At 43.4% G+C, this 14230-nt stretch overlaps 1 protein-coding gene across 1 annotated transcript in view; it reads left to right on the forward strand.

Annotated features, from left to right (window-relative positions):
- The first annotated feature begins 9228 nt into the window (after positions 1–9228).
- The window catches only part of INTS8 (integrator complex subunit 8), a 51467-nt gene continuing 46465 nt past the window's right edge, over positions 9229–14230 (forward strand). The window contains exons 1-4 of the mRNA XM_025870849.2: positions 9229–9524; positions 10824–10998; positions 13365–13505; positions 14009–14080. Coding sequence (XP_025726634.1) covers positions 9395–9524; positions 10824–10998; positions 13365–13505; positions 14009–14080 — 518 coding nt within the window. The 5' untranslated portion in view covers positions 9229–9394. The remainder of the gene's footprint in view (positions 9525–10823; positions 10999–13364; positions 13506–14008; positions 14081–14230) is intronic.

Below are 14230 nucleotides of genomic sequence, written 5' to 3' on the forward strand. Positions count from 1 at the left end.
TCTAAGCCCAGCAATAGGTCTGAAATGGATACTAAAAAAATCTTCAAGGGGTGCCTGGTCGGCTCAGTTGGAAGAGCAGGTGACTCTTGATCTCGGGATCGTGAGGTCAAGCCCCACGTTGGGTGTAGAGATTACTTAAATAAACTTAAAAAGAAACAAGCAGTTAGCTACTCTCTGTCTCATTGAAGCTAAACTTGGTCTCTTATCTCCGCTTCTCTTTGCGTGTCTGCTCCATTCTCTAACCTCTATAGACCCGCTTCTTCTGCCTACAGGTGACTGCTTCCAACCCCCAGTCCTCACAATCCTCCAGGTTCTGTGCCCACCACAAGCTAGCATTAGTCTCTGGGCCTCTTAAAGTATCCATGGGAGGCATGTGGCAGAAGTCATAGCCTACTGACCAGCCAATGGGCTGCCCGCCTTCGGGGAGTCGAGGGTCCCCAGCTCTCCTAGGAGATCTTGGGAGGCCACCCACCGCAACTGTGGGAGTAGGGTATAGCAGCGTCCCAGAAATGACCTGCTTTCCTTCTCGGCGCAGATGAAGCCACCAAAAGAGCAAGGGCTTCGTTCCTAGTTAGGGCCAAGAGCTGGGCTGCCTGCATGTTTGCCAAGGGGATGTGGCTCTTGGTGAGAGTGCTGCTGGGCTGGCGTCATTCCAGCATGTAGGTTTCGAGTTCCGTGTGCCAGGCTGGTGGCTCCTCATCTCTAGTCCTCCTGTGTTTTTCTCCTGCCATCTGGGTTGCATGCTTGGTGGGCAGCTCCATGGAAGAGCTTGCCTCTGGACAGTAAGAATCTGGGGTTTGCTGCCGCCACGGGCAGGCAGACGTCACAGCTTCCTGATGCTACTCCTCAGTCAGCCACACCAAATCCTTTTCCCTGTGTGGGCTTGTGGAGAAGGCATGAGTGTGGGGGTGCAGAGCACTCTTTCCTGCCTCACTGCTAAGCCTGCCTCCTCCGGACCAAGGTAATAGGGCTCCTAAAGAAGTATATGAAGGAGTAGAGATTACTTAAAAAAGAAAAGAAAAGAAAAACCATACGTAGAGAAGTTTCTGAAGGAAATGTGTCAGTTCTGGGTTGGCTGGAATAACAAACTGAATTACTTTTGTTTTGTAGAGGTCCTTCATGGATTTTGTTGTTTATTGGGTACAGTTGAACTTCAAGCTTGTTACATGTGGTTGAGAATACCTTTCAGGTGAGTGCTGACATAGTGCTTCTCAAACAATCTGTGGTGAAGAACTAGTTTTTGTGTGTCTTTTAATTTCCAATCCAGACTAATAGATGGGTCTGCTGTTTAGGACTAGTTGGCAGCTCACACGACAATGTGAACTCCCCACCCAAGCTCCGCAGCACCGAAACTCTTCTAGAAGTGCTGGACTGGATGCGGCCACTGATCATGCACGTGGATGTCAGGATGATGTCCAATTGCTGTAAACACCTCTCAACACGTATTGTCAATCCAGGACTTCGCTCAACACAGACCAGTAACAAGCAGTGGGAGGCATGACACCAGTCTGCAGAGCACACTTTGAACACCTCTGTTCTCTGATTTTGTGTGTGTGTGTGGTCTAAAAGCAGGGTATTTAAAGCAATCACATTATTTGCTACCACATTCTCATCTGTCCTGATTCTGAGATTGTCTGGCTAAGACTTTGGAAACTCTGCTTATGCCATAGTATTGAATGAAGTCAACGGCTTACAAATTGCTGAGTGTCTGTCTTACTGACTTAGGATTCTTCAACCGCATGAGGAAACAGAGTAAAATATGGCCTTTGTGCCCTGGTTGATATGTTAACATGACAATATGGTGCTAGCTACTAAGAATGTCAGTAAAGTTCTAGGGTCCAATTCTAAAAGTGAAACTTGAATTTTTGTCTTACCTGTATGCAGAGGGATTGTTTTATTTATTTTTAAAAAATATTTTATTTGTTTATTTGACAGAGAAAGAGGCAGGAGAGAGGGAACACAAGCAGGGGGAGTGGGAGAGGGAGAAGCAGGCTCCCCACTGAGCAGGGAGCCCGATGCGGGGCTCAATCACAGGACCCCGGGATCATGACCTGAGCCGAAGGCAGACGCTTAACGACTGAGCCACCCAGGCGCCCGGGAGTGTTTGTTTTAAAGCCTAAGTGTAGAAGTATAGAACTTGGAGATAAACCAGTGAGAGACCAAACTGAAAGCTCCCATGACTTCTTGTTCTCCGGATATCCGGCTGACAGAATGGAAGTCACAGACCCCCAGCCAGTCAGAAGGGCTGTGCCCCTTCTCCCCATGGAACCTGGAAATGCAGAAATGGAGGCAACTGCCTGGTCCAGTCCCTGAACAAGTTTGTCTGCCATTGTAGAAAGGGTCATAAAGGAAGGTACTGGGTGGTTGGCCAGGTGGAGGCGGAAGGACCTCGGGGACTCAGCTCTGGCTTCCTTGCGGTCATCAGCATATGCTTGTTCCCTTTCTTAAGTAAATAGGGTCTACAGGCAGCTATCCATTCAGCTAGAAATTACTCAGGAGTAACACAAAGATAGAAGTTTACGACATGAACACTGCCTTATATGAGCTTTAAGTTCATTGCTGGTTGTAAAACCTAGAACACAGCAGTGAATCATGTTTTAGGAGCAATTTAGTGAAGGTGAAGGTCAGATAAAGGAGAGATTAAGTAAAGGTTTGTAGCTCTGGTTTATACTATTTACATGCATATGAAATGTAGGTGCTACATGTTCGATCAAACAATCTATTTATTTATTTATTTATTTATTTATTTTTAAAGATTTTATTTATTTATTTGAGAGAGAGAGAGAATGAGAAATAGAAAGCACGAGAGGGAAGAGGGTCAGAGGGAGAAGCAGACTCCCCGCTGAGCAGGAAGCCCAACGTGGGACTCGATCCCGGGACTCCAGGATCATGACCTGAGCCAAAGGCAGTCGCTCAACCAACTGAGCCACCCAGGCGCCCATCAAACAATTTATTTAGTTAGCAAATATTTATTGGGTGCCTCTTATGTATCAAGGACTGTACTAGGTAAACAATACAACCACTCTCCTGCTCCTCCCCCCCACACATCTAAGAGCTCAGAGTCTAGCAGGGAAGTTAGGTTGCTAATTAATTGCAAGCAGGTGAGTTGAGGGCCAGGCTGCTGACGCTCAGGGCTTGGCAGCATGTAGTAGGGTGCCTACCTGGTCAAGAGTCAAGGGAAGGCCCCGGAGAAATTAAATATAAGCGTAAGGAAGTAATTTTTTTTTTAAGTTAGGAAGTATTTATTTTTGTTTATTTATTTTTTTTTTTAGTAAGATCTACACCCAACATGGGGCTCAAACTCATGACCCTGAGATCAGGAGTCGCATACTCTACTGACTGAGTCAGCCAGATGTACATTACCCAGCAAGTAACGTTTGATAGCTACAGGATTCATTATCTTTCTTGAAAGATCTGTTTTTGGAAGTCCCTATGAAGATGTGATTCAGTTATATGTAGCCGGATAGCTTATGTAAAGAAGAGATAACTTCCAGTCATAAGCCTCATGTCATATTCCTTCTTCCACACTGGGAAGTATCAGGAAAAGGTGATCTAGAACAACTAGTAGATATGGACACTACCCCCAATAACCACAAGATGGCAGTGTAACCACTAACATAGTTCTTTACCCCACCAATATTTATTATTATTATTATTATTATTATTATTATTATTATTATTATTTTAAGTAAGCCCTATACCCAGCTTGGGGCTTGAACTCACAACCCAGAGATCAAAAGTTGCATGCTGTACGGACTGAGCCTGCCAGGGGCCCCACCCCCAAAGTACTTACTGAAAAAAGTTGTTTGTTTTTTTAAAGATTTTATTTATTTGACAGAGAGAGACACAGTGAAAGAGGGAACACAAGCAGGGGGAGTGGAGAGGGAGAAGCAGGCTTCCCGCTGAGCAGGGAGCCGGATGCAGGCCTCCATCCCAGGACCCTGGGATCATGACCTGAGCCAAAGGAAGACGCCCAACGACTGAGCTACCCAGGCGCCCCCGGAAAAAGTTTTAAATTACCTGTTCATAATTGAATTTCGTGCATTTGCTTAAAAAAAAAAAAACTTAAACATATAACTGAATTCAAATGGATTTTTACTGATGTGATTATCAGATGATGTGAAAAACATCTTTATCATTAGGGTGCATAATGGTAATAATGCGTTGGGGCTCCTGGGTGGCTCAGTCAGTTGAGCATTTGACTCGGTTTCAGCTCAGATCCTGGTCTCGGGATCATGGGATCCAGCTTGTGCTCAGCTCCGAGTCTGCTTGAGATTCTTTCCCCTTCTCCTTCCGCCTGTGCTCCTTCCCCTGCTCACTCTCTCTCTCTCAAATAAATAAATAAAATCTTTAAAAAATTAAAAAATAGTAATACCTCTATGCATTTTTTCCCCCACTGTAGCTCTAGTTTCCTATACTATGTTGTCAGTGGCAGAGGCCCAGATTTCAGAAGGATAGAGTCTGTGACCTAGCTGAAAAATAAGAATGCTGCAGGGACGTCTGGGTGGCTCAGTCAGTTAAGCATCTACCTTTGGCTCAGGTCATGATCCTAGGGTCCTGGGATTAAGCCCTGAGTCAGGCTCCCTGCTGAGGGGGAGCCTGCTTCTCCTTCTCCCTCTGCCCTTCCCCCTGCTCATGCTCTCTGTCTCAAATAAATAAATAAAATCTTAAAAAAAAAAGAGTTCTTTATATGATTCTTGCAACTTTTTTTTTTTGTAGGTTTATCACTATTTAAAAAGCAAACCAAACAATCAACAGCAAATATCTTTTTGATGGAGTGGTGAGTTTGGGCTCTGGGATCAGATAAAACGGACTCAAATTCCCTATTTCTATTAACTAGGTGTGTGATACTGGGCAAGTCACTTAACTCCCCTGAGACTAAGTTTTCCTCATCTATAAGATGGGCATAGTACTGCTAATGGTACCTATTTCTTGTGGGGTTGTTATGAGGCTTAACTGAGATGGTATGTGTAAAATACTCAGCATAGTGCCTGGTTCATAAGTGATAAATAAAGTATTTATGAGTTATGTTTACTGATGTTTACCATATTAAAAATTAAAACTAAGAAATTTTAAAAATACTTAATTCCCTTAAAAACCTCAGGGATCCAGGGACCAAGGTTGGGCTTAGAACATTCTAGAAACCCACAAAATCCAAAATGGTGGTGTGGTCCAGTGGAGCTGGGGATGCTAAACTCATTTAAAAATAAAAGTCTGTTGGGGCGCCTGGGTGGCTCAATTGGTTAAGCGACTGCCTTAGGCTCAGGTCATGATCCCGGGGTCCTGTGATTGAGCCCCGCATCAGGTTCCCTGCTCGGCGGGAAGCCTGCTTCTCCCTCTCCCACTCCCCCTGCTTGTGTTCCCTCTCACTCTGTCTCTCTCTCTCTCTCTCTCTCTGTCAATTAAATAAATAAAATCTTTAAAAATAAATAAATAAAAGTCTGTTGAATCACTATATTGTATATCTGAAACTAATATAACACTATATGTAAACTAACTGGAATTAAAATAAATAAATAATAAAAATAATACAAATCACAAGACTATTATATGTTGACATAATTTTTATGCAAAATAACTTTATTTTCATTTAAAACTCTGGTAAGGAGATGGCTTTGTTTTACATTTTTGCAAATCTCTTTCATGTATGACTAATAGAAGACAGTGGGTTCTCATATCTGCTTCTGTTTTCTAACTATTACTGTAAGTTCTTTCGGTAAAAATATATGAAGAAAATCCAGCTCCACATAGACATGTAGTTGAAAAGGAGTGTTTTAGGGTTCTTTGCTGGCTTAGTTGGTAAAGCGTGTGAGTTCAAGAGCCATGTTGGGTGCATAGCTTACTTAAAAAAAAAAAAAGAAAAAGGAGTATTTTAAGTCTTTTCAGATAATTGTGGATTTTCTTCTTTGATACTACACCAAAACTCAAAAAAGTGGTTTTTTTTTTAAAGGTTAGTTGCAATTTGGAATCTGCAATCATGTCGATTAACTTTTCAAACTCTGCTCATTGAATATTGATGAGCCTGAATATTTTCTTCAGTGTTCTAACTTGGATTCAGATATCTTTTTTGTAGGTTGCATTATCCTGGCCTCAGCCCAGTTTTCTACTGGACTGTTTGGTTTGGTTTTGTTTGGTCTTTTCTTATTAAAGAGGCACATAGTGCATGGGGTAAGATTTTAATCTCTGCAGTCATGCTGCTTAAATTTATGCTTAGTCTCTGGCACTTAATAGCTGTGTAACTTTAGGAAAGTTTTAAAAATTTCTCTGTGCCTGTTTTAATACCTGAAAATGAAGATCATGGTGAAACCCACCTCACAGGGCTTGAATGAGATAATATACATGTTATGGACCGAATGTTTGTGCTCCTCCCACTTATATGTTGAAATGTTGAAACTCTACCACCTAACCTGATGGTATTAGTAGGCAGGACCATTGGAAAATAATTAGCATTAGATGAGTTCATAATGGTGGAGACCTCCTGGATGGGATTAATGCCTTTAGGAAAGAACTTGCTCCCTTCCGCTTTGTCAGTTGAGGATACAATGAGAAGCTGGCCATCTGCACCCCAGAAGAGAGCTGTTACTAGAACTTGTGAGCATGCTCATCTTGGACGGAGCCTCCAGAACTGTGAGAAATACATTTCTGTTGTTTATTTTATTTATTTATTTTTTAAAGATTTTATTTATTAATTGACAGAGAGAGAGAGTGAGAGCGAGAGCAGGAACACAAGCAGGGGGAGTGGAAGAGGGAGAAGCAGGCTTCCCGCCGAGCAGGGAGCCCGATGTGGGGCTCGATCCCAGGCCCCTGGGATCATGACCTGAGGCAAAGGCAGACGCTTAACTACCGAGCCACCCAGGCACCCCATTTCTGTTGTTTAAAAGCCATTCCCGTTTATGGTATCTTGTTTAGGAGCCCGAATGGACTAAGACAATGCATAAAGTGCTTAAATCAGTGCCCACAGTGAGTTCACAAATGAGCATTTGCTACTATTATTAGATTTTTTTTTTTCTGTATACGAATCATCCATCTAAAACTCAGCGCCCTCTGGACATTTCCATTCTGACACCTGAGACATGGTGCATATTCAAACATTTCCAACATGAATTTCAAACCCATCCCTTAGCTATTCACTGTACTGGTAAAGGACAGAGACACAGGTCAGCTATCCTTATCGCTGGAGTCAGGAACATGGGATCCATCCTTTCTCCCCTCATCTTTTTATGCCTAATTGGTGAGTAAAACATGCCAAATCTTCCATGAAAACGACTGTTTAATCTCCCCATTTGTATTTTATTAATTTAGTCCTCATGGTTTTATTAGCCTAATACATGAATGATTCCTTTAGAGCCTGGGATAGAGTTGCACTAATTGGGGGTAGTGACCCAGGGATGGTTTTTACAGTGAGAAGAGAACACGGAACTTAGGGACCCCTGAATGCAAGAGAGGCCGCACAGAGCCGGGAGAGAGGGTTGGGCAGGAAGAGAAGAGTAAGGCAAGGATGGCCACTTAAGTATTTGATTTACTTTCACTTATGGAGGAGTTACTTCCATTTATTTTTCTTAAAACTTATGAACGCCTTCCTCCTTCATTCTGGCAAAGACCCGAAGCAATCGGTCTTTTCCTTGCTGTCCCATGTTGGAAGCAGCCCGGACCCAGCTGAAAGTCCACCAACGCTGTGGCTCAGCCTCAACTTTGTTGGGAAATCTTGGGCAAATGATAACTCTGGAACCTCAGTTTCTTCATTGGTTAAAAGGTGTATAATTGTTTACAGGAGAAAAGTAGGTTCATGTGTATGAAAATAATTTGCAAAAAAAAAAGCACTGTATGAGATCAGGTCACATGGATGTTGTAAATGTCAGGCCTTGTTTGTTTATTTATTTGTTTTTAAGATTTTATTTATTTGACAGAGAGAGAGACACAGCGAGAGAGGGAACACAGGCAAGGGGAGTGGGGGGAGAGGGAGAAGCAGGCTTCCCGCGGAGCCCGATGCGGGGCTCGATCCCAGGGCCCTGGGATCATGACCTGAGCCGAGGGCAGACGCCCAACGACTGAGCCACCCTGGCGCCCCTGTCACGCCTTGTTTAAAAGGCCTAACTGGGGGCACCAGGGTGGCTCAGTTGGTTAAGCTTGTGCCTTGCGCTCAGGTCACGATCCTAGGGCCCTGGGGTGGAGACCCTGCGGGGCTCCCTGCTCGGTGGGGAGTCTGCTTCTCCCTCTGCCCTTCCCTGCTTGTGTTCTCTCTCATAAATAAAATCTTAAAAAGCTTAACTGCTTTATCTCATTTACCTGTATTATCTCAAGCTCTGCCTTGAATTCTTTTATCAACCCTAAGATTAGGCACAAATATGGAAACTAAGGTTCAGAGAGTTTAAACAGCTTAACCTAGACGAGTTTGCGCTCTTGACATAGAGCGTATGCACGACCTACGAATACACTTTCTCCTATTTTGTTAATTTAAAAACATAACATTACAGAATGGAGGTAAATGTAAAATGGGATTAACAGTATCTCTAGCTGGGATATCAAGAGGATTAATTAGGCGCTAAATATTGAGAGCTAGTCCTGAGAAGTAGCAGAAAAGCTGGATCTCACTGCGGGCCATCATTCTGTCATCCTTCGAGGAAGGATGGTCAGGGACGCTAGTGCCCAAGCCAGTAGGGCACCTCGGCTGGCCGAGAGGACCTAAGTGGGAGGAAATCTAGGAAATGGAAATGGAGAAATTGAAAGCACCGAAGACAAGCTTTGCCTGGATCACAGTTTACACAGGTAGTCTTCGCTGTCTTTTATGAGGACACTGACGCCCGCCGTAATCTTGGATGAGGCTGTTCTATTTTCTTTTTTTTAAGATTTTATTTATTTGACACAGAGAGAGCGACAGTGAGAAAGGGAACACAAGTAGGGAGAGTGGGAGAGGGAGAAGCAGGTTTCCTGCGTAACAGGGAGCCCGATGCGGGGCTCGATCCCCGGACCCTGGGATCACGACCTGAGCCGAAGGCAGAAGCTTAACGACCGAGCCACCCAGGCGCCCCGGCTGTTCTATTTTCTTGCTGAGACTCTCCCAGGAAAGGGTGAAAGCCCACTTGCGACCCAGCTCCTTGCCAGTCGTCTCCCATGGCAACCGGGGAGGAGGCGTGATCTAAGGGTTGTCCCCGCCCCCTTTCTCTACAACTCGAACAACGATTGGCCCGGAGGCGCGGCGGGGGCTCAAGGAGGCGGATTTAGGTTCCCCAGCTCCTGCTGGGCCGCGCCGCCATTTTGAGTTGTGTGGGTTTCCAGGGCGTCCTGAGTGTGGCCTCGCCCCGGGAGGTTCCGTAGATCACAGGCTAGAGGCACGCGTCCGAGTGTCAGGTTGGAGCCGGGAAGCGTCCCTGGGGGTAGCGGCGGCGGGGGCAGGATGAGCGCGGAGGCGGCGGACCGGGAGGCGGCCACCTCCAGCCGGCCCTGCACCCCGCCGCAGACCAGCTGGTTCGAGTTCCTGCTGGAGGAGTCGCTGTTGGAGAAACATCTGCGCAAGCCCTGCCCGGGTAAGCGCGGCGCCTGCACCCGGAGGGGACTGGGACCCGGCCGCCGGCGCCGGCCGCCTGGCTCTCGCCCGCACCTCCTCGGCCACGAAGCTGCGGGCCCGGGAGGCGCGAACCGGAGTCGAGCTCTGGCCGGGTCCCCTCGCTAAGCATTAAGCATCCCAGAGCCGGGGCACCGCCGTGCAGGGCTTAAAAAAGCAAAACAAAGGCCCTCCCGTCCCCCTCCCGTCCCCCTCCCGTCCCCCTCCCGTCCCCCTCCCCCTTGGTCCTTTTACTGTTTGGGGTTTTAGCATCTGCGAGGTGGTCTTGTGAGATTGCGTGGGTTGGGGAGGCTGGCTCTGACACACCCCTATAGAACTCCGGCCGGTGATCAATTTGGAGACGGAGAGAAACTGCGGTTCTGGTGCTGATCCTGACGCTAGTTATATTTATGTTTTGTTTCTCAGCGAGGGGATTTTACCGACCATACATATATACATACGCACACATATATCTGTATATTCCAGAGTTGGGCTGTAAATTAAAATGAGGAAATCTCTAAGAGTAGGAAATGCTATACAGTTGTAACATGGTTTAATGATGATCATGATTAATACCCCAGTTAATGAGTGCTGTTAGGGAAGGAGGAGAACTGCAGGCATTTCTGGAAAGAGGTACTGGCATGAAAACGTAAGTTTCTTATAGTATTTTGCTCATAAAGTTCATAAAGATGTAGCTTGTTCATTTTACATCAGCCTTAACTATGGAGACAACTCTGCCAGAAGTTAGTGGTTTTCACTAAAACCGCCTGTATCATATTATGTGTTTTTAATTCACTGCTTTTCATACACATTTACTAAGTGCTTTCTAGGTGCCAGCCTTGCTTTTCATCTGTTACCTCATTTAATTTAGCCTTCATAATCTCAGGTAGGTGGTGGTATCTTCTATTTTGCACTGATGGAAACAGGTGCAGAGAGGAAACTTGATGCAGGTCGCACTAATTAAGTGTTAAAACAGTTCTAAAGATGACATGTATTTCCTCTAATCGACATTGGTTATTTGCTGATATGGAAACCTAAAACCATTATTATGTTCTTATTTGGAAGGTGTTTTCTTCTGCACCAGTCTGATACCCTTTCTCCTTACCACCCTTCCTGATCTTCCCTGTAATCCCTAAGCATACTTCTTAGAAATCATAATCCTTAGTTATAACTACAGAGCTGTCGGGGTTCCCTTTTGTGGCCAAAAACCAGTAGAGTGAAACCTTGTGCATCTTCACAATTAAAACTTAAATTTAAGAATTTATTTTCTTTTACATCCTAGATCCTGCACCAGTTCAACTTATTGTTCAGTTTTTGGAACAGGCTTCCAAACCTTCAGTTAATGAGCAAAACCAGGTGCAGCCTCCGCCTGATAACAAGAGAAATCGTATTTTAAAACTACTTGCTCTTAAAGTTGCTGCACATTTGAAGTGGGATTTAGACATATTAGAGAAAAGGTACACAAGATTTAAAAGAAATCTATTTTTGAAGTACTATTTAGATATTTTGGGTTATTTCTATGTATTCTTATAATCAGCCCTTAAAGTGCAAAATATTTTTCTATATATATTCTTGGTAAAATATGCAACTTTTTCAAAAGGTATAAAATATTTGAATGTTGGATGAATTTAAATCACCTTTTAAAGTATAGATTTATCCATTATGAGGTAGTTGATCATTATTACTTGATGTGGTAACTAGGGAACATGCACACCTAAACAGTTTTAAATGTTTCAGTTTATTTTTACATATCTGAAGAAAATGAATGAAAATTAATGATAGTTATTACATAATACAGATGATTTGCTGTTAAATCAGTTATTTTTTACTGGTCATAAATCAATCACTATCTCCCAAACTATCAAAATATCTTACAGTCAGTGCTTGTTAACAAATAAGTACTATCAAGGCTACGCTTAGAAAATGATTTTTCATCCCCCTTTTCTCACAAGTTAAAGAGAAAATACCTTGTAAAATTCAGAAACTAGGAAATGGGAGGGGAGACAAGTACTTCTAACATTTTTGTGTAACTTTTGTTGTTTTTCTCCCAATTTTAACTAATCTCTACACCCAGCATAGGGCTCAAACTCACGACCCCGAGATCAGGAGTCGGATGCTCTACTGACTGAGCCAGCGAGGCGCCCCTCTCCTTGTGTATATGTGTACATACATATATATACGTATATGTATATATATACACACACATGTTTATATTTTAAAGATGTATTTATTTTAGAGAATTAGTGGGTGGAGAGGGAGAGAATCTCAAGCAGACTCCCTGCTGAGCAGTGAGCCACATCCCACAACCCTGAGATCATGATCTGAGCCAAAAACCAAGAGTCAGAGGCCCAGCTGACTCTGCATCCCTTCTTTTTCTTTTTTTTTTTTTTTAAAGATTTTATTTATTTATTCGACAGAGAGCGACACAGAGAGAGAGGGAACACAAGCAGGGGGAGTGGGAGAGGGAGAGGCAGGCTTCCCGCCAAGCAGGGAGCCCGATGCGGGGCTCGATCCCAGGACCCTGGGATCATGACCTGAGCCGAAGGCAGACGCTTAACGACTGAGCCACCAGGTGCCCCCCTTCTTTTTCTTTTTTTCCCCACATAACAATATGAACATTTCCCCATTTTGTATTTCTGGAAATAATTCCATCATGTGGAGAATTTATTAACTGTTTTCCCATTTATATTTAGTTTATTTCTACTTTTTCACTCTAATAAATCACAGAGCCTTAAATATCTTTGTCCTTAAATTTTTATCTGAATTTTTGGTTATGTCCTTAGTACAGATTATTAAATTGCTGACTCAGATGGCATAAACATTTTTAAATCCCATGATGCATATTGCCAGATTGCATTCCAAGAGAGTTGTAGTAGTTTATGCTCTCATTGGTAGTGTTTAAACACCTTTTCACCAGCCTTCTGCAGCAGTAAGCATTAGAATTAAAGAATTCTTTAATCTGAGGGAGAGCCTATCCATTAATAGACTGGAGGCATATCAAGAGATAGTAATGTGTACAAAGAAAGTATGATGTATATGATACAGTTGGAAATTGAACACTGATGGGATATTTGATAAGCAACTGAAAACTTTTTAGATCTGAAATTAATACTGTGAATATGTTAATTTTGTAATTTTTTTTTTTAAGATTTTATTATTTGACAGAGAGAGAGAGAGAGATAGGGAAGGGAGAGCAGGAACACAAGCAGGGGGAGTGGGAGAGGGAGAAGCAGGCTTCCCGCCCAGCAGGGAGCCTGATGCGGGGCTCAGTCCCAGGACCCCGGGGTCATGACCTGAGCCGAAGGCAGACGCTTAACAACTGAGCCACCCAGGCGCCCCAATTTTTTAAAGTTTTATTTAATCTCTCCATGCAGGGTGGGGCTCAAACTCATGAACCCAAGATGAAGAGTCACATGCTCTTCCAACTAAGCCAGGCACCCCTATTGAGTTAATTTTTTGGAGATCTGTTCTGAAACACACAAGGAAGAAATGATTTAATGTTAAAAATTCGCTTCACAATAGTATGGGAAGAAGGGAAGTAAGAATAGAGATGAGCATCAGTTGCTAGTTGTTGAAACTAGGTGATGGGCACATAGGGGTTCATTATATTCTGACTACTTTTGTGTATGTGTAAATTGTTTTCATAATGAGATTTTAAAAATATTTTGAAATTTAATATTTTCATATAAGTTGTTGAGACAGGTGAATAAAATGGCCCTGTGGATTTAGTCCTTTAGCAGTGTAATTATTTTCAGTGAAAATACTGAATTGTGTATTTTATGCTTCTTATGCAGACATGAACCTTTTGCTTCTTTCTTTTAAGTTTGTCTGTTCCAGTATTGAATATGCTACTAAATGAATTGCTGTGTATCAGTAAAGTTCCTCCTGGGACGAAGCATGTGGACATGGATCTGGCCACTTTACCTCCAACCACTGCCATGGCTATCCTTCTCTACAACAGATGGTAAATTTTTTATAGACCTCACATGTGTAGGGCAGCCTCTGTTTAATTGCACTCTGGCTTTCAGGGGTATGCTTTTTTTATTTTTTTAAGTTTTTATTTATGTGAGAGATTGAGAGCACAAGCTGCGGAGGGGAGAGGCAGAGGGAGAAGCAGACTCCCTGCTGAGCTGGAAGCCCGACTTGGGGCTCAACCCCAAGACCCTGGCCCCGATCATGACTCGAGGTGAAGGCAGAGGCTCAACTGACTGAGCCACCTAGGCACCCCTCAGGGGTATGTTTTAAGGGTCCCCTATACCCTAGAGATCCTCACAGGATCTTAAAAACTGTGAATCTGATGGTGGAGAAAATTGACTGCATAGATAAGAGCATTCTGATAAAAATGTGGATGATTTATGAAGTTTTTATCTGAATTAAAACTTCAGATAATTTATAATATACGTTCTAAGGAGTACTTGGAAAAATAAGTGACATTTATAATATATTAAATTTTCTTTTTCTTTTCAGGGCAATTAGGACAATTGTTCAAAGTAGTTTTCCTGTCAAACAGGCAAAACCTGGACCTCCTCAGTTAAGTGTGTAAGTTGGCAGATATGACCCTTGGTTGGCACTTTTTTTCATCAGAGTTTTTAAAAAAATGTTCTTGCAAGTTTTTAAAAAACCCCTGGCACACAAGGTGTAGAGTAGAACCCAGAGGGCAGAAGGCCTGCATGCAGGTAGGTTTGGAGG

This window comes from Callorhinus ursinus, unplaced genomic scaffold (assembly GCF_003265705.2).
Source record: "Callorhinus ursinus isolate GAN/ISIS: 27379988/994484 unplaced genomic scaffold, GSC_fseal_2.0 scaffold5, whole genome shotgun sequence".
Lineage (NCBI taxonomy): Eukaryota > Metazoa > Chordata > Mammalia > Carnivora > Otariidae > Callorhinus > Callorhinus ursinus.